Source organism: Mesocricetus auratus, unplaced genomic scaffold, assembly GCF_017639785.1.
Source record: "Mesocricetus auratus isolate SY011 unplaced genomic scaffold, BCM_Maur_2.0 Super-Scaffold_100009, whole genome shotgun sequence".
Classification (NCBI taxonomy): domain Eukaryota; kingdom Metazoa; phylum Chordata; class Mammalia; order Rodentia; family Cricetidae; genus Mesocricetus; species Mesocricetus auratus.
This window is the reverse complement of record NW_024429193.1, coordinates 64,620,571-64,633,175: the sequence shown is the minus strand read 5'-3', so window position 1 is coordinate 64,633,175 and position 12,605 is coordinate 64,620,571. Positions and strand designations below refer to the sequence as shown.

At 44.2% G+C, this 12,605-nt stretch overlaps 1 protein-coding gene across 1 annotated transcript; it reads right to left on the bottom strand.

Annotated features, from left to right (window-relative positions):
• Positions 1-10,306: 10,306 nt before the first annotated feature.
• Lelp1 (late cornified envelope like proline rich 1) lies at positions 10,307-11,931 on the bottom strand. The gene is made up of 2 exons (XM_005080311.2): positions 11,802-11,931; positions 10,307-10,795 (listed from the first exon to the last, which is right to left on the bottom strand). Exons 1-2 carry the CDS (start codon positions 11,929-11,931, stop codon positions 10,422-10,424), a joined length of 504 nt encoding a protein of 167 aa, XP_005080368.2. The 3' UTR covers positions 10,307-10,421.
• Between the last annotated feature and the right edge of the window lie 674 nt (positions 11,932-12,605).

Genomic DNA, 12,605 nt, shown 5'->3' with positions numbered 1-12,605 from the left:
TGAAGGACTGGTGGGCCACGTGGGCTGAAGTCCTAATTGTGGAGTCACCATAACAAGCTTCATATGAGATCACGAATGGTTTGAGTCACTGCTTGTGATGCCTGTTAATCAGCCTGCTTTTTGGCCTCTGGGTTCTCACCAGACCTCAGCGGGGAGGTGCTCCATTCAGAACTCTTTCATTAGAGGCAGCAGGAAAAGAATGTCCATAAAATGTTATCTGTCTGTTAAACCAGGACTGAGGTTCCTTGTCTCCTCCTACTGGTTCAGGATGTGGTGAGAGATAGGGTCTACCTTGCTCATCTCATCTTTGCTAGTAGGAAGACTCTATGCCTAAGGCCTGGGGGTCTGACTGTGTTAAGGACTTGTACAGTTTATTTCAAAATTCCCACTGGATGTTTATTTTTTTATTTTTTTATTTTAATTTTAAATAGCTTGTTTTACATGTCAATCCCTGTTCCCTCTGCCTCCCGTCCTCCCGCACTCCCCTTCCCCCCCAGCCTCCCACCCTGTTGCCAATTCCTTCCACATAGGGGATATCTAGAGTCTGTCATTTCACTCCGGGTAGGGTCCAGGCATTCCCCTAAGAGTCCAGGCTGAGAGAGCATTCCTCTTTGTGCTATGGGCACACAATGACTGTTTGTATTCCAGGGATAGACACTGATCCACTGCTCAAGGCCTCATAGGTTGCCCAGGCCTTCTCACTGACACTCACATTGGGGGGGGGTCCAGATCAGTCCCATGCTGGCCTCCCCGCTGTCAGTCTGAGGTCCAAGAACTCTCCCCTGTTCAGATCAGCTGTCTCTGCTGGTTTTGCCAGCCCAGAAAACCCCTTCATTTATTTTGTCTAGACTAGCTCAAGGCTTGGCTGTAAACAGTGGGGCAGACACTGGTCTTAGTTTGGAGGTAGGCATGGAAAGTGAGACCCAAGGAAGATGGCTTCCCCTAGGCTTAGGCTTCTAAGTTGAGGTTCCACAAGTCCTAGGCAGAAATGAATTTTTTCCCCTGTATAAAGGCCTGAAAAAGATTAGGATGATTTCTTGCATTTGAGTCAGGTAATATGGTGAAGGGGAGAAGAGAAGAGGCCACCCTTATTTTCTCCGCTTTGAGTTTTGTTGCCCTTTGGAACGTAGAGCTTTTCTGAGTGACCAAGGGAACGGAGCCTGTCTCCTTGCCTCCTGAAAAACTTGTTAGATTTAAGTTTCAAAGCAATGTACCCATCTTTTCTACGTCATTTCTCTTTTCCTGAGGAGCCCTTCTCTAGACCTGTTGACACATAGCAGTCTTCAAGCTCCGCTCAAGTCTACCCCCTTTCAGGAGTCTTCCCTAGTTACTATAAACTAGAAAGGAATTCATGTCTTTAGGAACTCCCCTAATATTATATATATATATATATATATAATTATATATATATGTATATATATATAATTTAGTGTTGCTGCTATGTTATTCTGGTTGTAAGTTGCAACCTGTGACAAAATCACATATATGATAACTGGAAGACCAGAGAGGATGAATGGCTGTTGGTAGATAGGGGGCATGCATCAGTGATGGAATGAAAGTGTGGCTGTGTGAGACAGAGATGAGCAGAGGAAGATCTGCTCACAAGCCTCCATTCCACCATAGAATTTTTTCCTTGTCTTCTGTTTAAATAATTCTTTTGAAAATTCATGTACAATGCAGAAGACGGAGTACATAGGATCCTTAAAGATGTAAAGACATGGCACAAGAAATGGCTATCTGTTTTAAAAGGAAATCAGTGGAATGTACAATATGACATAGAAACAGAACAGACCTCCTGAAGATGGAGTGGGGGAGGGGTCTGGGATGGGGCTGGGGTTAACTGAACTTCAACAAGGCTCAATGGAGCTCAGTAAGGTGATGACTTTTAATAGAAAATAAAAGATAGTAATTTTTTTTTTGGTTTTTACGAGACAGGGTTTCTCTGTATTGTTTTCGAGGCTGTCGGTCCAGCCCAGCCTCAAACTCACAGAGATCCGCCTGCCTCTGCCTCCCGAGTCCTGGGATAGTCAGGACTATCTTCAGGCTAAAAGATAGTAATTTATACAATTAGGTATTAATATTTAGGAGAAAATAGAATTCATGAGTGGAGTCTAGGTCAGTGGTTCTCAAACTTCCTAACAATGTGACCCTTTAATACAGTTCCTTATGTTGTGGTGACCCCCAACCATAACATTATTTTCATTGCTACTTCATAACTATAATTTTGATACTGATATGAATCATAATGTAAATATGTGTTTCCCGATGGTCTTAGGCGACCCCAATGAAAAGGTTGTTAAACCTCCAAAAAGAGTTATGATCCACAGGTTGAGAACCACTAAAGTGGTGAACTTATTCTACTTGCTAATGTTGACTAAATTTCAGTAATTTTGAAAATGATAACTCTTGGCCGGGCATTGGTGGCGCTCGCCTTTAATCCCAGCACTCGGGAGGCAGAGGCAAGTGGATCTCTGAGTTCGAAGCTAGCCTGGTCTACAGAGCGAGTTCCAGGACAGTCTCCAAAGCAATACAGAGAAACCCTGTCTCGAAAAACAAAACAAAAAAATGATAATGCTCTGGGGCTGGAGACCTGGGTCAGCACTTACAGCACTGGCTGCTCTTACAGAAGACTGAAGTTCTGTTCCAAGCATCCAGATGGCAGCTCAAAACTGTCATAACTCCAGTTCCAGGGGATCCTGTGCCCTCTTCTCTCCTCTGCAGGCACTGCATGTATGTAATACTCATATATACATTCAGGCAAGCATACATACACATAAAATAATAATAACTCCTAAAAATGATAATGCTCCTCTGAATTTGGGATTAAGGTCTTGGCAAAGCAGATGTAGTTTCATTTCCTGAGAAGTAATCAGTGGAAATCAGGAATGTCTCTGGATGTCAATGTAGAGTTGGGATACTTGATGTATCAAAAGTGTCTCTTTTTATTGTGTGTGTGGCGTAGTGTAGGTATACAAATATGCAATCACGTGGAAGCCAGAGGAAGGTGCATGTCATCTTCTATTGTTCTCAGCCTTCTTACAACCATACTTGACTTTTTATGTGAATGCTGAATTCAAACCTTGGTCCCCTTGCTTGCACGGCAAGGATGCTCCCAACCAAGCCAGCTCTCCAGTTCCATCAAATGTTTTGAAGAAGTGAGGGAACACAGATGTTTGGTTTTATTACTGTTGTCTAAAGGATTAGTGTAACTCCAGCACAGGCCTGACTGTGGTAGGAGGCAGGGGGAGGAGGAGGACGAGGAGGAAGAGGAGGAGGAGGAGATTTGGAATACTGATGAACTTCGGAAAAGACAAGCTTTTGAGGATTAGCTGTGGAATGGGAAAGCGTTACTCGTTCTCATTCCATCCCCTCCATTTTCAATCTCTTCCTTCTGTTTCTCTTCCCTCCTCCTTTATCTCTTTTGTCTTTTCTGTGGCATGGTGTTTAGGTTTTTTTTCTCTTCCTTTTTTTAAAATTCAAGTTAGAAACAAGCTTGTTTCACATGTCAATCCCAGCTCCCTCTCTCTACCCTCCTCCCCTACCTTCGCCACCATACCCCCCAGTCCCCCACCCAACCTCCACTCCAATTCCCAGGGATCTCCAGTGTCTGTCATTTTTATTCAGGGCACAGCCTAGGCCCTCCCACAAGAGTCCAGGCTGAGGGAGCATCCCTCATTGTGGGATGGGCACTCAAAGTCTATTTGTACGCCAGGGGTAAATACTACCCAAGGCCCCATAGACTACCTAGGCCTCCTCAGTGACACCCACATCCAGGGGGTGGCATGGTGTTTAAGAGGCAAAGAAAACTCTACTGTGTTATAGGAAGTAAGGACTTAGCGATTACTGAGTTCATTATTTTATTCTTTCAGCTAGGCACAACCTGCTCTTTTGGGGACACACACTGATGGGGATGCACAGAGGTCAGCAGTTACATGCCAGAAAACATCCCCTTTGTTGATCTTGGGAGGCAGAGGATAGAAGACGGGCATTTTCAGGTAGGTTTGAGGACAGAGTCAGAGTCAGAGGTTTTTGAAGCACAGAGATCTAATGGGATGAAAGGAGAATCCTAAGTCATCTTAGGCTAGGCATAGGGGAGAGACGGGGGCAGAGGACCATCTTGAGATTTCTAGAAGATGCCTAAAACATGATGTGTGAGATGGCCTTACTCGTGCCACATGCATTTCTGTGATTTTAGATAATCTCCAGAAAACTAAATAGCAATGTGGAGAAAAATGCAGAGGCAAGGTCATTTTCATGGTGGTGATGGTTTGGATAGATCCCTGAGTTCAGCTTCTCCAAAAGGCCTCCCCACCTGTTATTGAATTAGTTTGTGACTACTCTTGAAACTGATAGCAAAGTCCTCCTGAGGAGGACAGATAGTGACTTGCCCAAGATGTTCTACTTAATCAGGAGAGTGGTTGCATGGCAAAAAGGAATAAGACAGGAGATGGGAACTCGGTGGGTGATTAGTTTACTTTAAGTCAGAGATATTACTTTGGATTATCCAATGGAAGGGTGTAATAGAAACACAAGGATCCTTAAAAGAGCAGAGGGAGAAGAAACATGAATATCTACTGTGAAAGGCCACAGTAGCCATGGTCCACAAAGAAGACAGAAGGCCATGCAGAAATGAGGGCAGCTGTGGAAGCTGGAGAAGCCAAAGAAATGCTGTCAGGGATGCTCTGTGAAGCCATGGAGCCTGGCTGTCACTCTGATTTTAGTCCATTGAGATCACCTGTCTTGTTTGTTGTCAACTTGATACAAACTTGAGCTATCTTGGAAGCAGACTGTCAATCGAGAAAAGGCTCCCATAAGACTGACCTATAGGTATTAGCCTATCAGGTAGTTTCTTGATTATTGACTGGTGTGTGTGGGCCCACTTATATGGAGGGACAGTGTTGTCCATGGGCAGGTGGTCCTAAGATGTGTAAGAAAACAAGCAGAATAAGGCACGCAGTCGTTTCTCCATGGTCTGTGCATCCTCCTGCCTCAGGGTTCCTGACTTGAGCTGCTGCCTTGACTTCCCACAGTGATAGACTGTTTGGGAGTATGAGTTGAAATAAACTCTATCCTTTCCAAGTTGGCTTTGGTCATGGTGTTGTAACACATCAGGAGAAATGTAACAAAGACACACCCATAGACTTCTGACTTTGGGAGCCACAATGCATTTTTGACATTTTGTTCTCCTTAATTAACTGTAACTCATGGCAGAAGTGCTAAGAATCTAATACTTTTCAATATCTGAAGCTCTTGGAAACTACAAAGGAGTGAAGTCTCAGATGAAGTAAGGGAATCTCCTTCCAGTTCCTTCATTTAAGAATGTCCCTTTATTTGTCATATCAACACACTCCATCAAGACCTTGTTCTGGTAAAGGAGGCTTAAAGATTCATGGAGCAACTAGACTCAGGGTTCAGGACTGACTACTATATAGAACATGTGCAGTGTTGGATTAGTGGCAACCTCTTAGAGACAACTTCCTTTTTTGTGAGAAAGCAAAGATACTATTTCACAAATTCCATGTGAGAGTAATTCAGAGTATACAGTAATACTCTGTACCCTCATACTACCCATGAAGGCCTGTATTGGCTATTGGCTCAGAACTCACTGTTTCCATGGATTCTTCCTTGATTCTCCCAGCTCTTCATTCTATGTCCTTTACTTTTCTATTCACTATGATGTGTAGACAATTTACTTCACAAGGGCTTAGGATACTGTCTCTGTTCTTAACAGACTCTGGCCAGTCACTTGGCCCTCTCTGGCCTCCAACCATAAAGTGGTCTCTTAGTAGGGTCCACTCTAGACTTTACATTTTGACATTCTAACTGTGAGAAGGAACAGTAGACCTGGATACTTCAATTCTTTCTAAGTGTTTGGTCACATGTATGTGGGTCCCTTCACATACACCCCACCTTCTTCATCTGCATGCAGAGAACAGAAAACTGACTCTTCTAGCAAGGAGAAGGACTGATAAAGATGGCTGAGTGACCTTAGGTGATCTACCATTTTCTTGGTGAAGAGTAGATTTGGGGAGTCTGAGTCTTTCAAAAAAACAACCCCAGTGGTGGCCCAGTTAGTTAGCAACGAGGCTTTGGGGAGATTGCTCCACCCCAAATCTTAAGGTGACTAATTATCCTGACTATCTTCAGCCTTCTAGTAAGACTAGTGCTGATCTGGTTTGAACGCTATCTGAGAATCTAGACTTCCGGAGCTGTTATTATTGGGAGTCAGGATGTAATTAGACAGAGAGATTCAGGTAATGTAGAGCATTGCTTTTCCTCCATTCCCATCAAATAACAATCTCCTTTATGTAGATCATGAAGATTCCCAGACTCCTTTGATTCATTCACAGGCATATTACAGGGCAATGGGTCTGATAACACTGACAAGTACAGAATGCGGCTCATCCTGTTTGCTGGAGTTTACTGAGCTTGTGAATTCCTCGTGGAGCGAGCACCATTCTTCTCTTCCCTTCTCTTCGTGTCACCCCCACAGGGAGTCTGAATCAGACAGGCAGACGGTGTGGATCATAGGCCCTTCAGGCTAGAGAGACGTACAAGAACGCCTGACTCCACTTCCTTGTTTTAGTTCTAGCATGTGATTTTAACAGGCAACACAGACCTAGTATCAACTGTGATTCTTAGATGATGAAAGTGAGGTGTAAAATCCTTTGGGCCTTGTTCAAGGTCATATGGCAAGCTCATGTCTTGGGCATGGACATGGACAAACAGACTATTTTACTGGAGAGACTTCATTAGTTTCAGGAAGATAGCAAGTGTGCATACCAGCCTGTGGTTCTTAACAGATACGAGAAAATGTTCAAACATATGTGCCTTCACCTTCAAAGAAGCAGGAATTCCAGGACAAGAGCCACTGACAGACATGCGGAGAAATGATGTCCTCATATGGCTTAGCTTTGCTGTTGGTCTTCCATCTTCTACACTTTGAGTCTGGGCCCTGCCTCAGGGGGCCCTAAATTGGGATTAGAAATCTCCTGACAACCCAACTAACTCACAGTAGCTTTGGTTCAGTGGTTCCTCACCTGGAAATGTCACTTCCCGCTCAGATAGCGATGTGAAAGCCTCCTTTGGTTCCTCCATGAGCCCAGCTGGGAAACGGAGCAGAGGCGGAGACCCCTAATTGCATTGTTTTAATAGTGTTTTCATCCTTTGACCCTCTCTGTCTCCCTCCATTGCACTAGTCCATGCAGCAGATGACAGACAGTGCAGTCTTGCCTCCAGTGCCAGGCACATCCTAGCTGGCCTGGATTTTCAAAGCTAGTCAATGCAAGGGCCCTGTGGTGGCATCTGCTTTGAGGCTCTGAATGGACCCTTAGAACTGCTTTGCCAGATAGGAAGAGTGCTTGGCCCTGCCCACCTCATTTTTTGTAAGCCATCTATCTGGCACTGCACAGACTAGTGATCTCATTCTTCGGCTGTTGCTCTTTTGTACAGCCCTCTACCATTTAAGGCAGAGTCTTAGTGGCTGCCCTGGGAGTTGGGAGTAATTATAGAATTCTGTGGAATGCTGGCATCCTCATCACATTCTGGTCTTCATCCCCAGAACTGCCTTTGATCTAGCACTTTGTTGGGAGGGTAACCATTAAGATGTCTATCTTCAGTCTCATTTACATGGAAGATACGAGTACTAAGCTGGCAATAGACATCTTCTTGTTCTCAGATCTGGCCTCCTCCTAGATTTCATGTCGAGTTCTAGAAATTGACGCTACAACTCCTGGCCTATTTTCCAATGGCGACCCTTGGAAGCCCATATGCTCAAAGTGAACTTCCCTCCATGATGTGTATATGCCCTTTTAATGCTTATCAGAGACTCTGGTGGTCCTTGAAGTACTGATTTTTATTTTATGACTGTTTTATTCTATTACACAACAAGTAAATGCCTGTTGATGAAAATTCAGAAAATAATATATAGTTATTACATTCCCATAATACTAAAACAGTGAGGACATGAACAAAATTTCTTCTATTATTATTCATAGTGGTTTTGTGTTGAAAATATTTGCTTCATTCAAGCTGAGGCCTTACTATTTCCTCTCAATTATTTTTTATGTTCGTCAGCAGATCCAGGGTTTTGGATATGCTGACATATCTACCACTGATCTATAGCTCCTGCCCATCTTTAATATAGATTCAGTGCTCCATCAAGTAAGAAGCCTAAATTTAATCAAACCCATTAGATATTTACATTTTTCTAAGTTACTGTGGTAATTGCCTTTATTTACTTAGCTTCCACTCCTACCTTCATAGTTTTCTTTGTCTAATTTATCTGAATTGAATCCACAGGGACAAACTGTTGAGGTATTTCATGCTTTTGACACATATTACCATGTTTGCAAAATTGTTTTCTAAAAGGGTACCCAATAACAACACATTCTTTACACTAGGTTCCAGGGATTTATTATAGTGATAATTTAGATGCAAAACATCATCTCATTGTATCCTCAGTCTTCCCCCTTCCCTTTGTTTTGATAGCTTCTGAGGTGAGAAGTTTTATCCTACTATCAATAGTTGACCACAGTCATCCATGAAACCTAACAAAAGGTTTCCAGAAATTTCTGTCATTCAGCAGACACCTTTCTTCAAAGGTATGGGAACGTAGAAACTTTGAGGCAAGATCCTGCCAGGAGACCCTGAGGCTCCGGCCTCTTCCTACTAGTTTTCCCATCTGGAAACTGAGAGAACAGTGCCCTGAAATCCTTGTCTAGCTTTGTCTCCTAAAAGTGTGTCTATAACGAGTATAGGCATTCAATCATAAGTTGTCCCTGGTGCCGTTTTTCAGTATTTGTATTTGGAGTATCTGTATTTGCCTTTGACTGTTCTGAACCATTTTCTCAACACCATTAGAAGGACGGGGAGCTAATCACATGCCGTGAAAGCGGTTCTTGGGTCAGCCTCTTTCATGATCTCTTACTCCTATTGTAGAGAATCCCCAATACATTTCCATTTAAATGTTGTGGACTATTATAATGCATAGATAGTTTGGCCTGTGTGACAAAGCTGTCAGCTGTCTGGTTGCAAGAGTAAGCTCATGACCTTCTAGGAAAATAGGTGCTTGCCTGGAGATAAGAGGAACACCCTTCTGTCTGACCATTCACAAACTAGATCTGTGCACCTGGAATTCACAGAGAGAATGGGACACATGCTGAGGAGGAGGGAGACTGGAAGCTGTGGGTGAATCCATGCCCATGGGCTCTGAGGTTCTTGGTTGCTACAGTTCTCTTTAATTCTATCTCCCATTGCAGTATCCATCTCAGCAATACAGGCAGATATATGCCTTCTTGTGAGTTTGTTCAGTTTGTTCTGGACGCTCTAACTCCTTGTAAAACCTTCACTAAATATCAGTTGTGTATGCCTTCCATAACTCGTGCCTTTCCTCATGCATATCTAGCTTTTGTGTACTTAGGTTTTAATTTTGAAATCTTAGAGATTCACATAAATTTGCAAAAACAAAGGTCCCAAGTACTCTTCATTGGGGTTCCTGAAGTAGTGATATGTTAGTAAATTTTCATATCAAAGTGAGGGAGATGACAGAACACACAAGCCCTTCTCTTCTTATTTTAATAATGTTGACTTCGATGTCTGTAGGGTTACCTGAGAACATGAGCTATGCCCAGAAGACTTGGAGTCTACTTTGAGCAGAAGCATGGAACAGTGGACCTCAGGTGGACAATGTACTGCCTCTTCACCCACTGTCTGCTGTGCTCCGGTACACTAAACACGTGATGTTCGTCTCTTCCTACCCCAAGTCTTGAAACAGTACTGTAACAGGAGCACTGTTGGTGCCGTCTTCCCTATGGCATAGTGAAGGAAATCGAGGCATCAGTAAATTAAGCAACTGATGTAAAGTCACTGTGTCATTAGGGGGTATAGCTAGAGTTTAGACCCAGGCAGTTGGTCAGAGCCCCTCTGCCTAAGTGCTGTGCAGCAGGGTTAATGGCAGATCAGTGAAATGTCCAGTCTAAATTTTCTAGCTCTTTGACCAATCTCTCTCTCTCTCTCTCTCTCTCTCTCTCTCTCTCTCTCTCTCTCTCTCTCTCTCTCTCTCTCTCTCTCTCTCTCTCCATGTCTTCTTTCCTGGGTTATGTAACTTTACCAGGCACAACTACCATTCTTAAGAATCACTCAGCCTTTGCTCTAGCAAGGCTTGGCAATCTCTAGAAAGGCCCCTTCCTCTATGTGACAGGCAGAGGTTGTGGGGTCCTCGAAAATCTCCCTGCCAAGGATGGCTTCTTGGCATAGTGCTGTGTCACCACCACCACCACAGAACAAAGCACAGCCTTCAAGAGTATTGCACAGCAGAGGAACGTGTTTACTTGTCAGCTCATGGTTTCACTTCCAGCCCCACAAGGTTGTAGGTGGTAATTGAGGCCAGCGGTGGTGGGGTTACTGTTGCCCATAGTGCCTCAGTCTGGGGGTGGGCATGAGAAGGGGCACTTGGGAGGGCAAGTGTCAAAACACACACTGGTGGGGCATGGTGGTGGGCATGGTGGTGGACATGGTTGTGGACATGGTGGTGGACATGGCAGGGGGCACGGCGGGGGACATGGCAGGGGGCATGGCGGGGGACATGGGGGACACGGGGGACACTTAGGTGGTGGTGGGCACTTTTCACGTAAACACTTTTCAGAGCAACGTTGCAGCAGCTTCCTTAGACAGCTGGGCTGGCATTTGGTATCACACCTTTGTTCACATCTGGGGTCACAGAACTTGGGCTCATTCTTGGGGTCACTGAGTTTATTCTTATCATTACTCGACATTTTTTCTTGGATATGTAGGCCTGAGAAGAAATGAGAGACAGTGTGTCAGTGAGGGTCAATTCATGGGCTTCTTCCTGTTGGTCCATCCTGTTCTCATGTGTGAAGCTCTAGAACATCTAAGTAGCTGTCCTTGCCTGTGGATTTGGGTATGTTTATCTACACTCACTCTGATTTTCTCTCACTCTGTTTCCATTCTAGATTCTAAGCAGGTGTTCTTAGGGTCCTGGGACATCCCAAGAACAAGACCTGTAATTTTAGTGTTGTTGGTGTTTTTTGGAACCCCATGTGCTTAATGTAATTCATGTAAGTCATTATTTCAAGGAGTCCATAATTTTGATTACATTGCTGAAAGCACTGGTGGCTCAGCAAAACCCCAGGGGGCCACCACCCTCTGGGGGTAGGCTAGTGACAGGCTTGGAACTGTGGGCACATCTGGGAGTTGTTTCCTAAGTCATCCAGTCGTGAACATTGCTTTCTTCTTTGGTAGATGGAGGCAGGGAAGGCAACTGAGACTATTCTTAGTCCCACGAACCATTCTAGAACCATCCCTCCCCTCTTCTCAGGGGATCGTCAGGCCCTGTCAAACAGTCAGGGCAAAGGAAGAAGTAGAAGAGATCAAGTTGGGGGATCTAATTTCATGAATTTATGAATGATAGAAGCAAGAAATATGATTTCCAAAAGGGAATGCCTTTTCTGTTGAGTTTTGTCCTGAGGTTGGTATTTCTCTATAGAAAGTTTGACTTCTGGATTTGGACAGAGGTTTTTGTTTCTAACAATGGTTGAAGTTGGCTTTAGTTGGTAAGCCTTTGATTTTTATTTAATAATAAAAAGTAAAATTCCATGAGATGTTGTTTAAAAGTCAGTATGACTCTCGCGGGAAGCAGATCTTTAAATGGAACTGGAAAATGGACAAGAGACTTTTCCAAACAAAACCCTCCCAGCCCCACTTGGTGCTGAGGCTGATGCAGGTCGTTCTTAGGACACAAGATGCACAAGAGCAACCGTTGCTGTTCAGATGCAACTCACCCCTTTCTGTTGGTAGTGAAACTGACAAGCAGTCGAGTGAGGTGGATAGTAGGGCTGTGCTTGGGGAGGTGGACTTTCCCCTGGTTCCTCTGCTGTGCTCTGAGGAAACCGGGGGTGGGCTGGGGAGCATCTCCATTTGTGACATCATCACAGCATCATGAGTAGTGAATGCTGGGTGATTCCAGGACTTCTGACTCATTCAAGTCCTGGACACAGGAATCCAGCTATGGTTACTCGACTCTCGGCCTAGCTTTCTCTCTTCTGGTCCCTCAAATGGATGCTGGGAGCACCAGGCTACTGTGGAGGCTCAAAGGACAGAAGGCTCATGGCTGCTAGGAGAGGAAAAATTGGCTAACTGTAAACCTGTGGTCTGTTCCCTCCCTAGACTCTCAAAACTGTTTTCCCTTAACCTTTCTGGAAAGTTTGCTGGATCAGTCACTTCCCTTCCTTTCCCGAGTTTAGTAATATGAGATCCTGAAATATTTTATCTATCATACTTGCTCACCCAAATCCAAAGGTTAGTCAGCAGATTTTCCCAATGTCTCTGTGTAAATTCTCCCTCTCCTGTCACCCTCTCGGTGAATCTATGTGTTACTGGTGTATGGAAAGGCATCTCAGAAGTCCTTTCTGGCCTTGTCAAGGGCCTGGCCATCGAGGTTTACAGTTGGAACTGAAATACAACTGAGTGGTGATGGGAGACTAGTAGGAAAATGAGTGAATGGAGCTCACCAGACACAAGGCTTAAACTCAGGCACAGGAAGCTTCTATCTTGGCAGTCAGTCACTGGGGAATCACAAGTGGTTG